The 20,365-nt window shown below is 41.3% G+C and overlaps 3 protein-coding genes across 4 annotated transcripts in view; 2 read left to right on the top strand and 1 right to left on the bottom strand.

Annotated features, from left to right (window-relative positions):
* LOC307156058 (uncharacterized protein) overlaps positions 1-20,365 on the top strand; it is a 488,898-nt gene that overhangs the window by 310,075 nt on the left and 158,458 nt on the right. The gene's annotated exons all lie outside the window — the stretch shown is intronic.
* LOC307156367 (uncharacterized protein) overlaps positions 1-20,365 on the top strand; it is a 1,306,365-nt gene that overhangs the window by 302,409 nt on the left and 983,591 nt on the right. The window lies entirely within an intron of this gene.
* On the bottom strand, positions 2,567-19,443 carry LOC307156437 (uncharacterized protein). Its single transcript, XM_079867780.1, has 4 exons — positions 19,386-19,443; positions 17,984-18,300; positions 6,215-7,136; positions 2,567-4,737 (listed from the first exon to the last, which is right to left on the bottom strand). The coding sequence occupies exons 2-4, from the start codon at positions 18,039-18,041 to the stop codon at positions 4,707-4,709; spliced, it is 1,011 nt and encodes a 336-aa protein (XP_079723906.1). The 5' UTR covers positions 18,042-18,300; positions 19,386-19,443; the 3' UTR covers positions 2,567-4,706.

The raw sequence follows: 20,365 nt of genomic DNA on the forward strand, positions 1-20,365 counted from the left end.
GTTTAAATAATTTGTCTAGTTTTAAGGTCTGTAAGAGGACAAACTTAGATTACGAGAGAAATTGTTAATATTTACATTTTTTTTTCCCGACCTGCAATGAACAAATGTCATTTCACCACATTTCAATATACAGCTGTTATTTAAAAATAGAATAACTTTTGCCACTCAAGAATTGTCTAAGATCATTTTTGTAACTAGTTTTATCAGTTTTTCCACAATGTACAATAATTATACATTTGTCATTAGATAAATTAACTGCTCTTAGGACCAAATGATGAACTGTACACCTGTCACACTCTGAAATTTAATATTGGTTTGGGTAAGAGGCTAAGAGCTTATTAGAAAATAAATAACTCGAATTTCTATATAGAGCATGATCTATGCTCTTGATACATTTTGTCTATCTTTTGGATTCATTTTTAATGTGTGATGAGAACTTTTAAAATATTTATAAAAAAATGTGTGTGGTGAAGACACAGAGAAACAGAAAAGATAAGAAACAGTAGAGATATTTATTAGAGTACTTAATACTTAAACTCATCACACTCATTAAACTAAATTCACAAAGTCATTAAACATAACCACACCTGTTTTTAGTGTAGTGCTGAGTTTGATGTAAACTGATTTGTCTCACAGATGAACGGTTACAGTGCATACTGTAAGGGGGGTACAGTTATCAGACCCAGGACCAGATATGATGAAAGAAGACCAGGAGTCGTGAAGTTCAATCAAATAAGTAAAAATTTACTGAAGAATAGTTTGCAGTTAAATTGGTAGAGCCAGTGTCAAAGTCTCACGAGGAGGTCGCAAGCTAACTCTACCTTACACAAAATCTTACACCAATTATACCATTTCCAAGGGCATTCATTACATATTTGTTACTTCTGATTGGCTAAGAGAACATAAAGTCTAAACAATTCTACACTTATAGATAGACAGTAGGGTACATTGGCATTAATCAAGATAATTGTCGTCCGAGTCCCTGAAGGTTCGATGTTGACCTCAGAGTTCGTCGAGAAGGGTCCCGAGATCTGCTGCTACATATCACGAGACCTGCACAAAATATGCAACGCATACACAGAAGCACGAAGAGCATAACAGTTCTAACAAGGTTGTAGAGAGCTTGAGCTTATTGTTATCAGGACAGACTGCCCAAAACAAACACCTTCTCTCCTCAGAAAGAAGTACAGATAATATTCACTTTATTCGCTAGAGAAATACACATCAAAAGAAATACAATTCTGTGAAATAGATCATATAAGTCATGTAGAAGTTGACCCCTGTAACCTCAACTTGGTCAACAGAAAACAGACACAGAGCCATCTGATGGGCCTTCAGGCTTGCCCTCTTCTATTAGTTATTAGCTGTTTTCCCAATACAAAGGACCTGTTCTCAAGGACCTCGTCTAGGGCAATAGTCACAGACACCATAATGCACTTAAAAATATATGAGCAGAAATGCTGACAACAAAATAGGATTAAAACCATATATGAATCACTCGTGAGTATAATTAATGATTATAAAACTTGATTAGTATTTGTTATAGGAATAATGTAAAATACAAAAGGATATATATTGATATAGTGAAGAGGCAAGGGAATTCTGACCCCAACCCTTCAATACTGTAAATAACTGACACAACTGATGGCAAGGCAAAAATGTAAGCAATAAATGATGCAACAAAATCACACCATTGTGAGCAATTATGAGGCTATATAATTGTGAGAGTTTGAATATATGCACGTTTGAATATATATATGTGCGCAGGAGTGTAGTCCTTCACAAATCAACCCTCAACAAACTACTTGTTAGGCCTTAAAAAAAATTCTAATTTAGACATTTTTGTTGCGTCTGCATAGCCACGTGAACCGGAATGATCCCGACAACGTTTTATCTGTATAGAGGTAAAGGGAAGGAGGCCTTCACAGGAGAGAGACTAGTTGACACTTCAGGACTGCAGGACAAAGAGACTAATATTAGCGTAGACGCCATCCTTTCTATGATGTAGTGAGTGAGTACATCAGGATTTATGGGAAGTGTTCCCGGTTCCGGCTGATCTAATCTATGCAGCCTAACATTGAATTATAGAAGTCTATAATGTGTTATGCTTATGCTAGGTCAAAGACAGAGGTGGGTAGAGTACCCAAAAACTGTACTCAAGTAAAAGTACAAGTACTTATAGAAATATTTACTCAAAGTAAAAGTAAAAGTAATAATCTTAATAGTTACTTGAGTAAGAGTAAAAAAGTATCCAATGAAAAAAAACTACTCAAGTAGCGAGTAACTTACTTCGGATCATATAGGCCTAATATATATATATGAAGACTTCAGATGCAAAAGCCTCTGAGTGCCATCTGAAACTTTCTTCTAAAACAAGCATTTTTATGAAGCTCGTATATATAAGTTCAGTAATTTCACTTTAATGACAATTAATAGGTACTTTTCAAGTACTTTAAGTGAAATAACTGAACATAAACATACAAGCTTGATAAAAATGCTCTTTTAGAAGAAAATTTCAGATGGTACTTATAGGCTTTTGCATCTGAAGTCGTCATATATATAAAATAATATTATTTAGATTTTTTTTTATTTAAATGACTATTGTTTTCATAAGTAGATTGGCGGTTGCATAGTTATAATTTTCTCCCTGATATTATCAATCTTGTTAGTAAAGAAGTTCATAAAGTCATTACTGCTGTGCTGCTTGGAAACATCTGGGGTTAAAGATTTATTTTTCGTTAGTTTAGCCACTGTTAACTAGGTAAAAGAGGCTCTATGTGATGGGATTTATCTGACCTTGGTGACGCGAGGCCGCTAGCAGACGGTCTGTCTGCTTCCTGACCTGAGCCCCAGATTGTCATGTTTGAGCTCTAAAACTATGTGCCATATTACTAGAGAGAAGAGCAGCACCATCCCAGGAGGGATGAATACCATCTCTTTTCAACAGGTCAGGTCTGCCCCAAAAACATTTCCAATTGTCTATGAAATCTATATTATTTTGCGGACAACACCGCGACAGCCAGCCATTGAGTGAGGAAAATCTACTATCTCATCACTCCGGCGAACAGGAAGGGGGCCAGAGCAAATTACATTTTCCATTTATGCATTTGGCAGACGCTTTTATCCAAAGCGACTTACATTGCATTATCCTATACATTTATACATAGGTATGTGCAATCCCCTGGGATCGAACCCACAACCTTGCGTTGTTAACGCAATGCTCTTACCACTGAGCTACAGGAAAGCGCGAAATAAATTACAGTGCCTGATATCGTACTTGCAAGTTCACACACCTCTTTAATGTTAATTTTTGTGATCTCCGACTGGCGGAGTCTAACATCATTAGTGCCGACGTGAATAATAATCTTAGAGAATTTACGATTAGCATTAGCCAGCACTTTTCAATTTGCTTTGATGTCAGGCGCTCTGGCTCCCGGTAAACATGTGGCTGTGGTGGCTGGTGTCTCTATTTTCACGTTCCGTGTGATCGAATCACCAATTATCAGGGCACAATCAACAGGATTCTTAGTGAGTGTTTCACTGAGAGGGGAGAATCTGTTTGATGTTGTAATCGGAACGGAAGAGCGGTGTTTTGTCCCACGACTACAGCGTCTCACCATCACCCAGTTGCCCTGCTGCACGGGCTCTGTAGCCGGAACCAAACAATGTACAGAGTTCACTAAGCTAGTCACATCCAAATTAATATCTAAAGCCCTCGCACTCTTACAATTAACCTCGATTAAAGTTTGGATGCGTGTCTCTAGGCTCGAGAACGCAAACCCTGAAATAGGATCAAGCTGCAAGCCCTGAAAAATGCTGAAAAAAGTTATCTGCACAAACCTCAAAAACACAAACTCGCGAAAACGCAGACGGTGTGCACATACACATCACGTGTTTAGTCCATAGGTTTTTTTTTTTTTTTTATCCACTTTAAAGGAGAACTCCGGTCAATTTTAACATTGAGCTCATTTTTTTGTACATTTGGAGTGCTGTCAACACAGAGAACAACGACAAAAATCGGACCGAGTTCACGCGCGTGATCATAGGTAACTAAACCTATGCGCGTGAACTCGGCAATCGACTACTTTGGACTTCAACCGGAAAACAGGATGTAAACAGGTATTTGCGCTGGCTTAAATAACATCATTTTTATACATATCTTTCACATCTACTGCAGTCAGATTCACTCGTGTTCACTCTGAAGGAATCACTCACATGACCTGTGCACTTGTAATGACACATCAAGGATGTCAAGAGGCTAAAAGCAGGTTTAAAACTTGCCCCATTGAAGTCAACATTGGTGCAAATTTTAAAAATAGAATAACTCGGTGTAGGCAACACCGATTTTTGTCGTGGTTCTCTGTATTGACAGCACTCCAAATGTACAAAAAAATGAGCTCAATGTTAAAATTGACCGGAGTTCTCCTTTAAGTGTGTAGTCCAGGAGACAAGAATATAATAAACTTTACCATTTCAGCTACAATCTCCACTTTACTGAGTTCATTATCGCATAGTACAGGTGTGTCGAGAGACGAGCTGTTCTCTCATCATCATCTCCATCTCCAGATTCAGATATGGATCCAGTAGATCTGGAAAATCTACTTCAGCTTCTTGTTTCTTCTCAACTTCAAGCCTCTTTTCTCCCAGTATAGTGTTATCAGATGAGCTTTTCCCAGAGCCGGTTCTGCCCATCAGAAGAACCCAGATCATCTGGACTGGAGCCGATCACAGACATCTCTGAAAAAGACAGAAAATACGGAGTATGAATATGTAAAATAAGGCAGACTTGACTGTATTGTATTCTCCGGGTTAAGAGAAAAACGACAGCAGAAATGAACTCAAATGCCACTGAATATCATCAGTACATTATATATTCATCAGCTCAGCAGGGGCGGCTGGCCAATAGAGGGCGCTAGAGCGTTATTTATTTATTTAGCATTATTTATTTTATAAAGATATTTGTAAAGGTAAAAAATGCACTGGAACTATATCGATTTAAGGGGGCAAATATTGTCCCTTACTGAAAAAGGAGTGACTGCAGAAAGTAATACAGAGGTCAACGTTAGGTTAAAGATACAAACAAAGAGGGATTCAAACAAACAACATATAATAAGGTAGAATTTACAGACTGTGAGCTGAAGAGAAATATTCAGAGAAGGGATGAACTAAAAACATGCTGACATGCACGAAAACCAGCCATGTATTGGGCATTTCTTGGTTAGCCATCATGTGGTCCCATCATGCCATCTTCATCCTCCTCCTCCACCACCTCTTCATCTTCCTCCCTGTACTCTCATATGTCCTGACTACAGCTACACACATCCTCAAACTGCTGAGGTGTTGTGGCTGCAGTCTGGACAACAGAAGATGGAGGCTGAGGCCTGGGAGGGTTGTTTGGAGGACTAGGAGATGGCAGATGAAACTGATCCTCTAAATATGAATGAAGGGCCTGACTCAGGCTCAGGTTGAGTTACCCCTACTCCTCCATGGATGCATATACCACCACAAATGCCACCTGAAGCCCTTGTGCTAAGTACTGGCCTATTCTTCCTCTGCTGTGAGAAGGGGGGACTCATTGGGCCCAGTACCTGTTTTATTAAATGCTGTCCTCTGCAGTGCTATTTTCCTTTTAGCAAGTCCTGCCACTTCTTCCTGACCTCCTTCCCTTGTCCTTCAATGCCCCTAGTTGAATCAGTTTTGTAGCAATATCCTCCCAGATTTTTTGTTTTAGTATATTTGTATGACTGCCCTTAAAAATGTTAAAAAATATATGTTTCTATAGCTCCACCTCCTCTAAAATGAGATTAATCTCCTCTTTTTGACAAATTTTGTTTCTTTGTTTTTTTTTTTTGGTTCAGCCATTTTGCTGTAGGTTTGTGCTTTTATAGATTATTGGCCTCGTAAAAAATGCACATCAGATGAAAACAATGAGGCTAAACATTTCATAATACAAGCATGTGCTCCAATTACCAGCCATTCTGCAAGGTGACATTTCCACAGTCTTGACGAACGGACAGCGACTCTCGCCAAAATCAAACACTAAGGAGGCTCGAAACAACATGAAACTGTGCTTGAAGTATCACCAGGGGCTCTACACATGAACTCGAGCATTGACAACATTGTTTGTGTGCACAAAGTTTGCTAAAAAGAAAGGTTTTGTACGACTTACACAGAAGAGACTTTGTTTCTCAGCACATGAAAATAAACTGCTTACCGTGATCTCAGACTGTGCTTAAGTGGTTTCTCCACTGCATGAATCTTCATGTGTAGATTCAGGTGAGTTTTAAAGGAGAAACTCCTCCCGCACTGATCACATGTGTGCGGCTTCTCTCTGCTGTGGATCCTCTCATGTAATCTCAGATTTGTTGAGTGACTGAATCTCTTGTCACAGTGTGAACACTTGTAAGGTTTCTCTCCAGTGTGGATCCTCTGGTGCTGTTTTAAACCGTACGCTTTAGTGAAAGTCTTCTCACACTCAAAGCACATGTACTCTCTTACACCAGTGTGAGTTTTCTCATGTCCATGTAAATATTGCAGCCGTGAAAAACTCTTTCCACACACAGAACATGAATGCGGCTTCTCCTTCGTATGAACCGTCAGGTGTTTCTTCAGGTTTGATGCACTAAGAAATGTTTTGCCACATTGATCACATGAGAACGGCTTCTCTCCGGTGTGGATCATCATGTGAACATTAAGGGATGATAAATGACTGAAACTCTTTCCACATTTATCACATGTGAACGGCTTTTCTCCGGTGTGGATTCTCATGTGTTGATTACGATGTGTTATGTGTGTAAAACTCTTTCCACATTGATCACATGAGAACGGCTTCTCTCCAGTGTGGATCCTCATGTGAATCTCAAGACTTTGTTTGGTTGTGAGACTCTTTCCACACTGAGTGCAGGTGAAAGATTTCTTGGCTCTTCTTTTCTTTAAAAATATATTTTTAGTCTTTGAGCGACTCAAAGGTTTTTCTCCAGGTTGGACATGATGTTCCTCCTTCACTTCACTCAGTTCTTCACTCTTCTCCTTCACTTCACTCAGTTCTTCACTCTCCTCCTTCACTTCACTCAGTTCTTCACTCTCCTCCTTCACTTCACTCAGTTCTTCACTCTCCACCTTCACTTCCATCAGGTCTGACAGGAAAGAAAAATTACTACATTTAATTTTCAGTACATCAAAATAACTCAAAGAGAGAAATATAAAGTGAAAGGACACGAAAGTGAGCCCTGATGTAATAGTAGAAAGTAGACAACTGTTATAAAATATGATAATTTGATGCCTTTTTATAAATTGATTATATGTCCTTGAAACTTTCCATGAATGAGGAAAATGTATCTTCCAATTATTATTTTTAAAACATTATAGGCACGAATCTCATGTTTCTTTAGCAAGAACTATTGAATATATTTGATCAATGACACAATTATCTAACATGATATTAACATTAAAATATACAATACTGCCATATTTTGACACCAACGTTGAGCAGGGGCAGTTCTAGAGGCGGGGCCACAGAAATCTGATTGGCCCCTGATTGGCCCCCGTTAGGGGTGGGGGAAAAAATCGATTCTTAGATGCATCGCGATGCGGACGTGGACGATTCTGAATCGATTCACAAATGTCAAAAATAGATTTTCTAAAAAATATATATATATATTTTTCCTAATAACGCAATATTGACGGAACGCAAAAGGCAGTTGTGCAGCGCGCGGACAGTCTGTGGCGTGCACAACAGAGACACATGATGGCTGAGCGCCAAATTCGAACGGCACCCTCTCGGTTAAAAGCTAACGTATGGAAAATTGGCAATTTCATTGTTATCTATTTAGTATTTTTTGTATGAAAGCTGCTTTCTGTATCGTTTAGTTTTCACATCAATATGCTGTAAACCGATCTGTTATACGTACGTTATACTGCCCTGCAATATGTGCAATGCCAGTCACAAAAAGTTACATTTTGACTGTGCTCTCTGCAGATGTTCATTCACTCTTTCTGTATAAGCTGTTTTTGATTGTGGTATACAGCAAACATTTCAAGTCATAACTCTTTATTATTTAGTTGTGAATAAGAGCGGCTTTGTATGTTACTAATTATTCAGAATATGCGTAAAGGCCATTGCACACTGAGTCCGAAATTTTCGTATGCGTTTTTTCGTGTTCGTCAGCCTTGAAATTCGTCACGCACAGAAACCTTGCACACCGAGTCCGATGCGTATTTATTAAACCTTTGCGGAAAAAAACGCAAAAAATACAAAATGGATTCGTCAAGCAGTGAGGATGATTTTGTTTAGTGGTCGACCGATATGGGATTTTTAATGGCCGATGCCGATATTGAGAAAGCAATCTGGCCGATTGGCCGATATGAGGCCGATACAATACATGTGAATACAGTAAATGAGAGACATAAAGAATATTGGTGAAACTAAATGAACATTTATTGTACATACTATTTATGCAAAATTCTTTTTGCAATAAATAATATTTACTAAGAAGTTAAAATGTAAACAAAAAGGTAAGGTAACACTTCAATAAATAAAGTTTTAGTGCAGCTTCTTGTCTGCTTTAATATTTAGTAATTTTTTCAGTCAAATAATTATAATTATTATCGTGCTGCTTACTGCAGGTTACAAATAACATTTATCATTAATGAACCAATCGAAACAATATTCATAAATTAATGACAAAATAGTATGTGAAATTACATACATTTTATGTACAATACATAGTTAAATATAAATCTCACATAGTTTATTTACACTTTACTTTAAACAGGTTGTTTTACTTCAAGTATATTTAAATAATAATGATTTATGTGTTTAGTTCCCTTTCGAAAGGGAACTCTACACTACGTCAGAATGACGCTATGGGGAACGCCTCAGGCGTGACAGGTGTCTGAAATCAATATCAAATCACGGCAATCACATTGACCGGCGACAGCCCGTGAATCATTAACGTGAATGATTAACATGCGACCTGCAAGTATAAAAGGGCGCCTTGCAAACATGACAAACATCTTTTCGTCTTCAGGGACTGTTTTGTCTGGTCTTAATGTCAAGCATTAACGGCAATTAGAAAATGAAGCGCACACTTAAGGCAAGTCCTAAGGTAAAGAATTTCATTATATGTGTTGACCCGTGCCCAAGGTTTTTGTTGCCGGGTGACACACATGAAATGTGCATTTTCTGTCTGAGTGAAGAGCACGCACGGGACGCTCTCGAGGGAGCGTCCTGTGCAAATAATAAAAAAAATAAATAAATAAAAAAAATCCCTCTCAGATGCGTCATCGACTGACGAGAGCGTGTTGCAGGTGGATGACGGAGACGTTTCTCCTACTGGTACTGCAGCGAGTGCTCTTCAGGACGGGCAAGAAATGGCTGATGAGGATGAATTAGATCCAGAGCCTCGTCAGCCATCCTGCCCCGTGTATGCTGAGCTGGTGGTTGATATGGGGCGTGCCGCCGACAAACTTCAGTTGCCATGGCGGCGCGCTCAGGGAGAGATCGCTCGCGGCAGGCTTGACGATCGATTTCTCCCTGAACATATGGCACCAGCTCAGGTGAGCCTTCCTTTCCTTCCTGATCTCCATACTGAGATCGAGAGGGCTTGGAAGAACCCATACTCTGCTCGTATTCACTGACATCAGCGGGGTGATTTCGTTGATGTTGAGTGGATCAGGAAGCATGGGTATGTGTCGATACCGCCGATTGACGAGACGTTCACAAAATATATCGTGTCTGGGCGGGTGTCGACACTTAAAGCTCCAACCCTGCCATCCAAACCGCTTAAAGTATCAGCTCGTTTGAATGGCAGAGCATACACGGCAGCAGGTCAGGCCGGCGCTGCTCCCCATACCATGGCGGTGCTGCAACCTTACCAGGCTGACCTGCTGTGGGATCTCGACCAGGGGGCGGGGCTGTCCCCTGAGGCGGTTGCTGAGCTGCATCGAACCACAATTTTGTCTCTCCGGGCCTGCTGCCGCGATCGGCTGATCGATGGCAGCGATGGTGGCCACGGAGAGGAATCTGTGACTTAACATGGCTGATATCGGGGAGAAAGAGAAATCCTTTTCTCCTCAATTCACCAGTTTCACCTTCTAAACTTTTTGGCACCTCCGTGGATGCGGTGGTTGGGAAGTTTAGAGAGGCGAAGGCACGCTCAGCTGCTTTTGACATGTATACCGCTGAGATCCGGGTCCAAGCCCAGGCAGACGGGAGGCCCTGGTCCCTCTCGGTCCGAGGACCGTAGACAGGACCAGAGGTCCAGTGTCGCCTCTCGTGCGCCCCCTCAATGGAGGAGTAGGACACAGAGAAGGCGAGCCTCCCGCAAGAAGAGGGATCTAAGGGAGGTCATCCAGCGCAAGCGCACACAGCGTGAGTAAGGGTTGATCTCCCTGGAGGGCCTTTTTCTACCAGCCCTCTCTCTCTTCCTGACTCCCCAGGCGTTCTTGCTACATCAGGCCTGGGGCTGGGCCCATGATAGAACTATGTTCTGTTGGCCCGCCTTGGCTTGATTAGTGTGAGCGCCTCTTTTAGGCATGTAAAAGTGGTGGACCCCAGGTTTTTGTGAATCTCTGGTGGAGTCTTCACTCCGCATGCCGCAGGTGAGCTGATTGGTCTTTTAAGAATATCTGTGTGTACAAATAACACTGACATTTATTTCTCTACAGACCTCGTTCCCTGTATAGACCTAGGGAGTCGTACTGGCAAGGAGGAATAAGGTAAAGTAAGTTTTGGACTTCAGGGCCCTGAAGCCTCCCCTCAGTTGGTGGCTGGAACGAATTAGGGAGAAGCTCAAAGAAGATTTGGCTTCCGTGCTGAGTGTGTGATGGCCTTCCGGTCATAACATTTTTTATGCGTGGTGGGCCGCCGCTCATTTCTGTTTAGCCTCAGGGCTATTAGCCACCCAGGGGTAGAGTAGTTGGTCTTCCTAAAAAAAAAAAAAAAAAGTTTTTTTGTTTAGGTTTAGACTGACGCTGGCGCTTCAGATAGATCTCATGTCTTACCTATCGGTTTGTGACATTGATATCCTGAGTACTTCGCTCCCCTGAGCTCTGTAAGGTGTCAGTAGGTTGAGTGTTTCACAGCCTCTCAATCAAGTTGGCTTTGGCTCCTCTGAGCCCTCAGGTAGATCTATGCTTATGGGTCGGCCCTAACCCGGGCCGCCTCTGTAGCTGGCCTAGGCTATGTTTGGGATGTTGGAGGCGTTCTGCTAAGTATAGCTGGCGCATTCATTATGTGTTAGGCTTCCTCCCCTAGATTTCAGCCTCCTCCCTTAAATGGGAGTTGTTGGCCAAGGCCCGCCCCTTTCACTGCATTCAGGGGTGATAGAGTAATGCAGGGTGGTAGTTGAGGTATGATCCTTCAGGCAGGGTTAGGCTGTCTTTCGCTCTGCGATGTGATAGTTTGCCAGACCCTGCCGAACAGAGCTACTTGGATTAGGCCTCTAGAGCTGGCTCCACTCAGCCCGTTGAGCTGAACCACTCGAACGAGGGGTGAAGGTTGGTTGGCTTACAAGCAAGCCCCGCTTCCCCAGGCTGGGCACAGGACAAATCCCTGTTACCCTTTGGAGCCACTTGCAGGCCCACTCCCTGTCTAACATTTCAGGGGCATATGGTGTTACTCCCCCATTAAACGCGGGTTAGTTTTGAGTAATCCATTCTCAGCTCTGTATTATCTACCTCACACCACGATGGCTCCGGTTGAGCAGGGAGTTCTAACTACATTTCATTCCGGTATTTGAACTCCGCTCCCTTGAAGCCAGGGCATTGCCATGAGCTGACGCCCATGCATTTAGTAGGTAGGCCCTTGAAATGGGGCCTCCACTAGGCAGAGTGGCGTATGTTGTACTCCCCTGATATGAGGGTATTGCTTTTTGCTGAGTACACTGCCTTTGGCAATGTGATTAGGTACCAGGATGCTGTAAGCACTGTAGTAACAGTTTTTCTGCCTTGAAGGCTGCACAGTTAGGTAGTAGGCCCCAGCAGGCCTCCTTGACCGGGTAGCCCCTAAGATAGGGCTCCTAGGCCAGCTCACCTTCGTTGGTTGGCCCTGGTAGTTCGGGCAGAAGACTCACTACCGAGTAGTAGGTCTTAACAGGCCTCCTCGGAGGTGGGTCATAACATTGTGGAGCATACACTAGGTCAAAACTTTAGGAAAGTTTTTTATTAGTATGGTTCCAGCAGTGTTCATTAAAGTAGCAGAAAGACTCGCTATCAGCTAGTAGGCTCGACCGGGCCTCCCTGTTAGGCGAGTCCCCAGCAGCAGTACACATCCAGCTGATTAGACCGTTTCAGGAAGTAGGCCTCTTCAGGCCTCCCTGAAGATGGGCTCCCACATTTTTTGTGGGGATCAGGTAGTAGGCTTTACTAGGCCTCCCTGAGGGCTGAATCCCTCATACTGTGGTACTAAGTGGCCCTGAGGTTGAACTATCAGGTAGTAGGCCTCATAAGGCCTCCCTGAAGGCAAAGCCCCATAGACAGTCAACTGGACTGCCAGTCTGGCCCACTGTCAGCTGTGGTTTTCAGGTAGTAGGCCTCTCCAGGCCTCCCTGAAAGTAAGCTCATTCATGTCATGGTTCTCTGGTAGTAGGCCTCACCAGGCTTCCCTGGAGTTGAGTTCCATCATACTTTGAGTTTCCACTTAATGTGGTTTTTCTTGAGCTCCCACGTTCTGTTGTTATCAGATAGTAGGCTTCACCAGGCCTCTCTGAAGGAGAGCTCCCACATACTGTTGTTGTCAGGTAGTAGGCCTCTCCAGGCCTCTCTGAAAGTGAGCTTCCACGTTCTGTGGTTATCAGATAGTAGGCTTCACCAGGCCTCTCTGAAGTAGAGCTCCCACATACTGTGGTTGTCAGGTAGTAGGCCTCTCCAGGCCTCTCTGAAAGTGAGCTTCCACGTTCTGTGGTTATCAGATAGCAGGCTTCACCAGGCCTCTCTGAAGTAGAGCTCCCACATACTGTGGTTGTCAGGTAGTAGGCCTCTCCAGGCCTCTCTGTAAGTGAACTCCCATGCACTGTGGTTATCAGGTAGTAGGCCTCACTAGGCCTCCCTTAAATTGAGCTCCCACGTTTTGTGGTTGTCATGTAGCAGGCCTCTCTAGGCCTCTTTGTAAGTGAACTCCCATGCACTGTGGTTATCAGGTAGTAGGCCTCACTAGGCCTCCCTGAAGTCGACCTCCCACATACTGTGGTTGTCATGTAGTAGGCCTTACCAGGCCTCCCTGGAGGGTTAGCTCCCACTTACTGTGCGTTTCCACTTAGCATGGTCTTTAAGGTAGTAGGCCTCTTCAGGCCTCCCTGAAAGTGAGCTCTCACGTTTTATGGTTATCAGATAGTAGGCTTCACCAGGCCTCTCTGAAAGTGAGCTCCCACATACTGTGGTTGTCAGGTAGTAAGGCCTCTCCAGGTCTCCCTGAGAGTAGTTTCACAGTGGTGCTGGGTTTTTGTAAGCTAGTGGCCGCTTACTTTCAGTTTAGCCGACCTTATCAGGCAGCTAGCGAAGGTGAGCTTGCGCCCTGGCTCGACTCAAGTTTTTATCCTCTGCTACGGGTTCCCTTCTGGAACTTTATCCTGCTACAGCCTGGTTGCCTACCAGGTAGATCTATGCTCCCCTCACTGAGGGTCAGTATGAGTATGTGGTCTCCTGAGTCTAGTCAGTCGGTCGTAGGCCTCTCATGAGGCCTCCCAGTTAGATCAGTCCTTAGGCCCTCACAGGCCTCCTTAGTGTTTTGAAACACAAACACTGGGTTGATCCGTGGATCGAGTAGAGAAACTCCCCTCGCTGGCAAGGGTTGTAAAGCACTATGCTGAGTCATACTCTCCAGGATATCCCGTCTCTGAGATCCGGTCCGAGTGGTTTACTGCCTGCTTCGCAGTCCCTCGGGTTGGATGCCTTCCTAAAGGCAAGTGTCCAGAGGCTCTGTCTTCGGACAGACAGGAAGTGGCCAGACTGTAGTGTCTTATATGGTGACACCAGGTCAGGCCTGCCTGGTGGCATTTCAGGTGGCACGTTCCCCTGAATAGTGACTGGCTGGGGTTCCCTCGGGTTCCCTAGCCACATTCCCTAGAAGGGACCCCTTCTAAGAAGTTGAAGTTGTGGTCCTAGGCCCTTGAGCAGGCCCAGGTAGACCTTTCACTAAACTATGTTTATGGAGGTTTTCTGTGGTGTCATTTAGCTTGGGCTATGACCGTAGGGAGTGCTGTCACTGACAGCTCAGTGTGACCTGGGGGTGAGTGGTACTAGCGTTCATTTGAATTGCCGGTTCTGACAGTTTTCACTGCCTTTTGGCATGCACTCCCCTTAGCATGGTGGCGTTGGTATATCGTTCCCCATAGCGTCATTCTGACGTAGTGTAGAGTTCCCTTTCGAAAGGGAACGTCTCAGGTTACGACTGTAACCTATGTTCCCTGAGAACAGGGAACGAGACACTACGTCTTCCTGCCATGCCTCGGGGCCTGCCTGCAACAGTCCCTTCAGACGATAGGATGTTTGTCATGTTTGCAAGGCGCCCTTTTATACTTGCAGGTCGCATGTTAATCATTCACGTTAATGATTCACGGGCTGTCGCCGGTCAATGTGATTGCCGTGATTTGATATTGATTTCAGACACCTGTCACGCCTGAGGCGTTCCCCATAGCGTCATTCTGACGTAGTGTCTCGTTCCCTGTTCTCAGGGAACATAAGTTACAGTCGTAACCTGAGACGTTTTGCTTGTGTGTTTCTTTAAAAAGTTGCAAGCCGTCACATGTATTTGCATGACATACATGAACATATGAAAATGTATACTACACACGATATTACGCCAATCATGGATAAATAAATACAGTAGATAGTGAATAACATTTTCAAGGATTTTTCAAACGTAATATTATTACATAGTGTTCTCCTCTCATCCACCTCACGCGACCAACTGCACGCGAGTGACGCGACCCAGCTTTTCCGTGCACGCGAGTCCGTTGGAAAACAGCGTCTAGTTTAAATGTAACCCGAGAACAACGCGCATATCTGAGGAACAGCCAGTCACAGGATTTTTGATTGTTTGTGAGGTAAAATGTTTTCAGTTTTGTTTGAATTCGTTTATATCACATCTGTGACCCCACTGGAGCTACCGCTGGGCTGCGGATCTGACATATCACGGTACTGTTTGAATAGACTCTGCTGCATGCCGGAGTGTTTTTGTGTGTAACACAATGTAGCGTCAGGTTAGAAAGCGAATGCGAATGGTCATTTACTGTGTCTGTCAGATGTCTGCTTCACTTCTGAGTGGCTTGTCTTACGGTGCTGGGTGGAGCAGAGCGAGTGTATTCAGTTCATTCACGCTCGCTCTGTTCGCGTCAGTGGAAAAAAGCGCTAATGCACAGTCACAAACTGTTTTGAAATATATCGGCCAAACGGAAATATTTATCGGCCGATGCCGATATCTAAAAAAATTCAAATATCGGCCGATATATCGGCCTCGGCGATATATCGGTCGACCACTAATTTTGTTGCCCTCTTTCTTCTTAAAAAGAGAAAAATAAAAAGAGGAAATATTGGGTCCATCCAATCTTGAGATTGCGCCGAGAGGAAGGAGAGTTTCCTCCTTATCAAGGAGTTGCGAAATTATCCCGAGCGATTCAAAATTTACCTCAGAATGTCAGTGGAACAGTTTGATGCTTTGCTAGCGATACTGGAGCCACATATTATAAAGACGACCACCAATTTGCGTGAACCAATCGATCCTGAACAGAGACTGGCAGTATGTCTAGGTATGGACCCTTTTTACAGTCCATGGTAAATTTCGATCTGATTGAAAGGGAAGGTGGCTCTGAATTGTCTAAACACATCTCAAAATACTGGCTGTGGATGCGAAAAACGCAGAAAATCGAACCCGATCCGATTTTTTTTATTACGGATGAAAGTTTCGTAGACAGTGTGCAAGCGTGATTGACATAACGTGAGGTCGATTTTTTTTTTAACGTGCGAAAATTTCGGATGCGAATTTCGGACTCAGTGTGCAATGGCCTTAAGTCCACAAGCATTATGTTTGTATGAGAGCTGCTGGCACATCGTTCTATATTTTTTAATGAAAACTGTTTGTGAATTTGCTACAGCAAAATGTTTTTTTGTCTGAAGGATTATATTGCTCATTGGAAATAACAAGAGGATGTTGGTTAGAAATCTATTAAATGCTAGAGATTCAGAATATGCTGAAGTTTGTATTAATTTACTGCAAGTTTGCTGCTAGTACAGGCACACATTTATTTTCCTGTTGGCTCTTTGCAATGTTGGGACAAATGCTGGCAAATGTAACCTTACAGTTGACTTGCCAAATCACTTCCATTTGTTTTATTAATAAAATTAATATAGGAAGTAAGTTCATTATGGGTCATCATAAATACTTTGCTTTAAAAGTACCAAGTAATAAAAAAAAATAAAAAAAATCGTTAATAATCGATAATCGTTACCCTCTGAATCATAATCGAATCGAAACGTGAGGTGTCTAGAGATTCCCAGCCATCAATCGTCGACGAGAAGAGCAACCGGAAAATTCTTCACAACAATCACAGATGCAATTCCACCCCCAAACAATTAACAATAATTTACTCTTTATAAGCGCCGACATGATTATATTATGATAATTTGATGTCTTTTTACAAAATGATTATATGTCCTTCAAAAGAAAATATAGGCCTGCACGATTTTGGGAATATATAATTTTTCTGGTTAAAATTGCTTTTTAAAATTCACAGAATACACACACACACACACACACACATACGCAAATGTTTCCAACAATATATAATATAATGAACACTAGGGGTGTAAATCGGACAGTTCATCACGATACGATACGATATCGATTCTCTCAGTCAGCGATACGATATTTTCCGATACTTCAAAAAATTCCACGATACGATTCGATTCGATTCAGGGCTATATCGATCGATTAATCGATATTTAGATATTTTGTTCACACAACCAGTTACGTTTTTATTAACTCACAAATGCAATCAAAATATATAACATGAACGTTTAATTAAACTCTTTGAAAATTGCACACTCTCTCCCAATTGGGACATTTATAACAGAAGTGGTCATTTGCAAGTACTCCGTTATTGTTCATTTTCATAAATCATGTTTTTTATTATTATTGTGCATCCAAGTAATATTAATCAAACTGCAGCAGGGTTGTTTTGATTAATAATAATAATAATAATAAATTAAAAAATACAGGTAAATTACAAAATTCAAGTTAATTGAAAATATGCTTTAATATGATAAAAAAAATTTTTAGCAGATACATTCACATTTCATCTTTCTGAGTCAAACAAAATCAAGTAATTGCTCTGATAAATAATACAACACTCGGTTAATCTTCATAATGTTGTGATAATAATCTCCTCAGCTGACATAGACGCCTAACAAACTTTGTTGTTGTGATAACGTACACGCAGCACAGAGAGCTTTTCCCTCACCACTAAACGAGCTGCTTTAGTAAGGTCCGTGAAAATGTTTCAGGTTTTATTTTCCTTTTACGCCCTGAAGAAGATATCATGAGTTCATTGAAATTATCCATCCTCGATCACTTTTAGTCAGCTTTGACGAAACTCCTCTTAGCCAGCGCGTCTTTTCAAAGTGACATCTGACCTGAATACTGATAAAAATATATTGATTATCATGTGATACTTCAAATGTTTCCATTCGTTATTATGATATGAAATGAGATAATAGTAAAAACATGAAGCCTAATGTTTGGTGCGTTTTGCTTTTCAAACGCGATCGCGATACATTCATATTATATTATACATCTACGTTTGAGCAGATATCCACAAACACAGTAACAGTAAACACGGGTCTAAATATTATAATATTCACCATATATCTAGCAACAGTTCAACTGCAATGTGAAATTTATGCAACAATAACATAACGATGAAGTGCTTGAATGTTTCTAACATGAATGTTCTTCAGCATCATGAATGAATGAAGAATAAACACCAACCTCTGTGTTCTTCAGGATCTTCAGTGTGTTTCATTCTGCAGGGTTCTGGATCACTCATGTTCTCACTGTCCTCTTTAATAAACTCAGTCTTTGCAGATTTCAGCTCTTCCTGATGATCTGATGCTCGTCTTCACTTGTAGCTGATGGGAATTTACAGTATTTATAGGGGAATTACAGTGGGAGGAGCTTCACTGATGATGTAAATTTAGTGGGAGGAGCTTCGATGGTGATTAATCACAGTGGGAGGAGCTTCAATGATGATGTGACTGCAGTAGGAGGAGCTTCTCTGATGATGAATTACAGTGGGAGGAGCTGATCTGCCAAAATCAAAAATATAAATCACTGAGTTTTCTTTCATTGCTTTCATTGCAATTAATTAATTATTTTTTATTATTTTTATTGCTAATCTTAACATTATTCTGCTTCTTCGTTAAAATACAGGTATCTAGAAATATAGAAAATAATATAAATAATTTTAATTATTTTAAAATATAAATAATGGTAAAAAAAAAACAGTTAAAACCATAAAAACAGAAATAAACGTACATATAGTAGCCAACAAATCCCCTCAGTCTGCTGACACCAATGAAATGAGTTTTAAGTGTCAATTTACAGGAGATCTGAAGACATCAGCATAATAAATGAGGTGAAAACAGGAACTATTGTCATGAAATAAAGAGTGTTTTCAGCAGATCTGTTAATATTGATGAGCCTCAGACTATCAACACTCATTCAACAAGCCATTCAGGATCATCAGCAGATCATCTCACTTTATTCTGAGTGTTTGCTGTTAGAAACACATTATTTGAGTCAGGATACATGATAAAAGCCTGTAAAACTACTCTACTGAAAGAAAGTATAGTAATTTCTCACAATATGACATGGATAAAACATCAATAACACAAAAACAATCACTAATGACATTCATCTTCATCAACCACTACAGAGAAATAATTACAGAAGCATAATATGTCCACATTAACCCTCTAGGCGCCACGGTCGAGTAAAAAGCACTATTGTTCCTAAAGTAAAACGCTATTCATATATTAGTATTGCTTTAATGTCTCACGTGGCTCATCTTAGGCTTAATGTAAAGCATTTAGCAGTCTCTGTTCCAGTATGACACTTGAGATCGATTCACATTAATTCCCTTCACAGATCTTAAACTTTGACTTTTGACTTGACAATCACACAAACGAACACAACATCGCTCAGGTCTGAATGAACTCAACATATTCTCCTCATGCTCGCTGCTGCTGCACTAAATGTTTATTTCAGAAGGAAGACGCCAGAAAAGACGCACAAGTATCGCTGTGATCGATGAAAACACTACAGAAATGAGCCTGTCGCTTAATCAAACTGTATAAAGTGTGTGTGATGGTTGTGTAAATATGAGAAATACCGTGAACTGCTCTCCTCTCCTCAGAAGACTCGACACTGAAACTCTCAATGAGGGGGGGGGGGGGGGGGGGGGGAAGGGAAGAGACGGTGTTACAATATATTCGGTTCCTGAAATATTTGGTTCCAATGGGTGGAGCTATCATGAATTTTCACGAGACCATAGCGTGGGCGGGGCGACAAATACAAGCGTGTGGAACAGAAATTATTAGCGTGAGAGCCTCAGTCAGAACGCGTTTTGTTTTATGGATTATTTATTTCAAACAGGTAATAAAGTTGAACGAAGTTAAGCTTAAACTACTCGTATATATTTTATAAATAATGAATCGTTTTGTAGCATGTGTTTCAGTACTCTGAGTTTACCTGAACTATTACAGACCTGGGGCCTCATTTATAAAACTGTGCGTAGGAACCTTACTAAAAGTGTATGTGTGCCCGAAAGGCAAAAATGGCGTACGCAAAAAAATATTCAGACTTATAAAACCGTGCGTACGCCAGAACCTGCACTCTTAGAAGAAAAGGTTCTATATAGAACCTTAAAAGGTTCTATCAGGCGCTACGTATTTGGAACCCCTAAAAGGTTCTATATAGAACCCTTTTTAAGGGTTCAATCAAAAGAACCCTTTAGGGTTCTTTGTAACCAGGAAAAAGGTTCTATATGGAACCTTTTAGGGGTTCATTCATTATCATTTGTTTTGTCCTTTCCGGATTAAATATTTCATATTATTGACAAACATCAAGACACTAAAATGTAAAAATGTAATTCACATAAAAAAGTCACCCATGAATACTAAAAAAAAGCACACCCAAAGTGCATAGAACTAGTCATTTATTTATAATAACAAAAATAATCACTATTACTGATAGAATGCTACTGTAATTTCAAGTATTCAAGGCTTTAAATGTACAAATCAACATTAAAACATCAACCATTTAAAAATATCTCATAAATAATGAAAATAGACTTTCACCTACATCTACATA

The sequence above is a fragment of the Squalius cephalus genome (genome assembly GCF_949319135.1).
Source record: "Squalius cephalus genome assembly, chromosome: 1".
NCBI classification, from domain to species: Eukaryota; Metazoa; Chordata; class Actinopteri; order Cypriniformes; family Leuciscidae; genus Squalius; species Squalius cephalus.

What these genes read in the sequence shown, in the direction of transcription:
- LOC307156437 (XM_079867780.1), bottom strand. Translation starts at nt 18,041, where the DNA reads ATGAGTGATCCAGAACCCTGCAGAATGAAACACACTGAAGATCCTGAA. An exon ending in AGATCCTGAAGAACACAGAG is followed by an intron (nt 7,137 to 17,983) that starts GTTGGTGTTTAT and finishes CTTTCCTGTCAG; the next exon opens with ACCTGATGGAAGTGAAGGTG. An exon ending in AAGCACAGTCTGAGATCACG is followed by an intron (nt 4,738 to 6,214) that starts GTAAGCAGTTTA and finishes TGTCTTTTTCAG; the next exon opens with AGATGTCTGTGATCGGCTCC.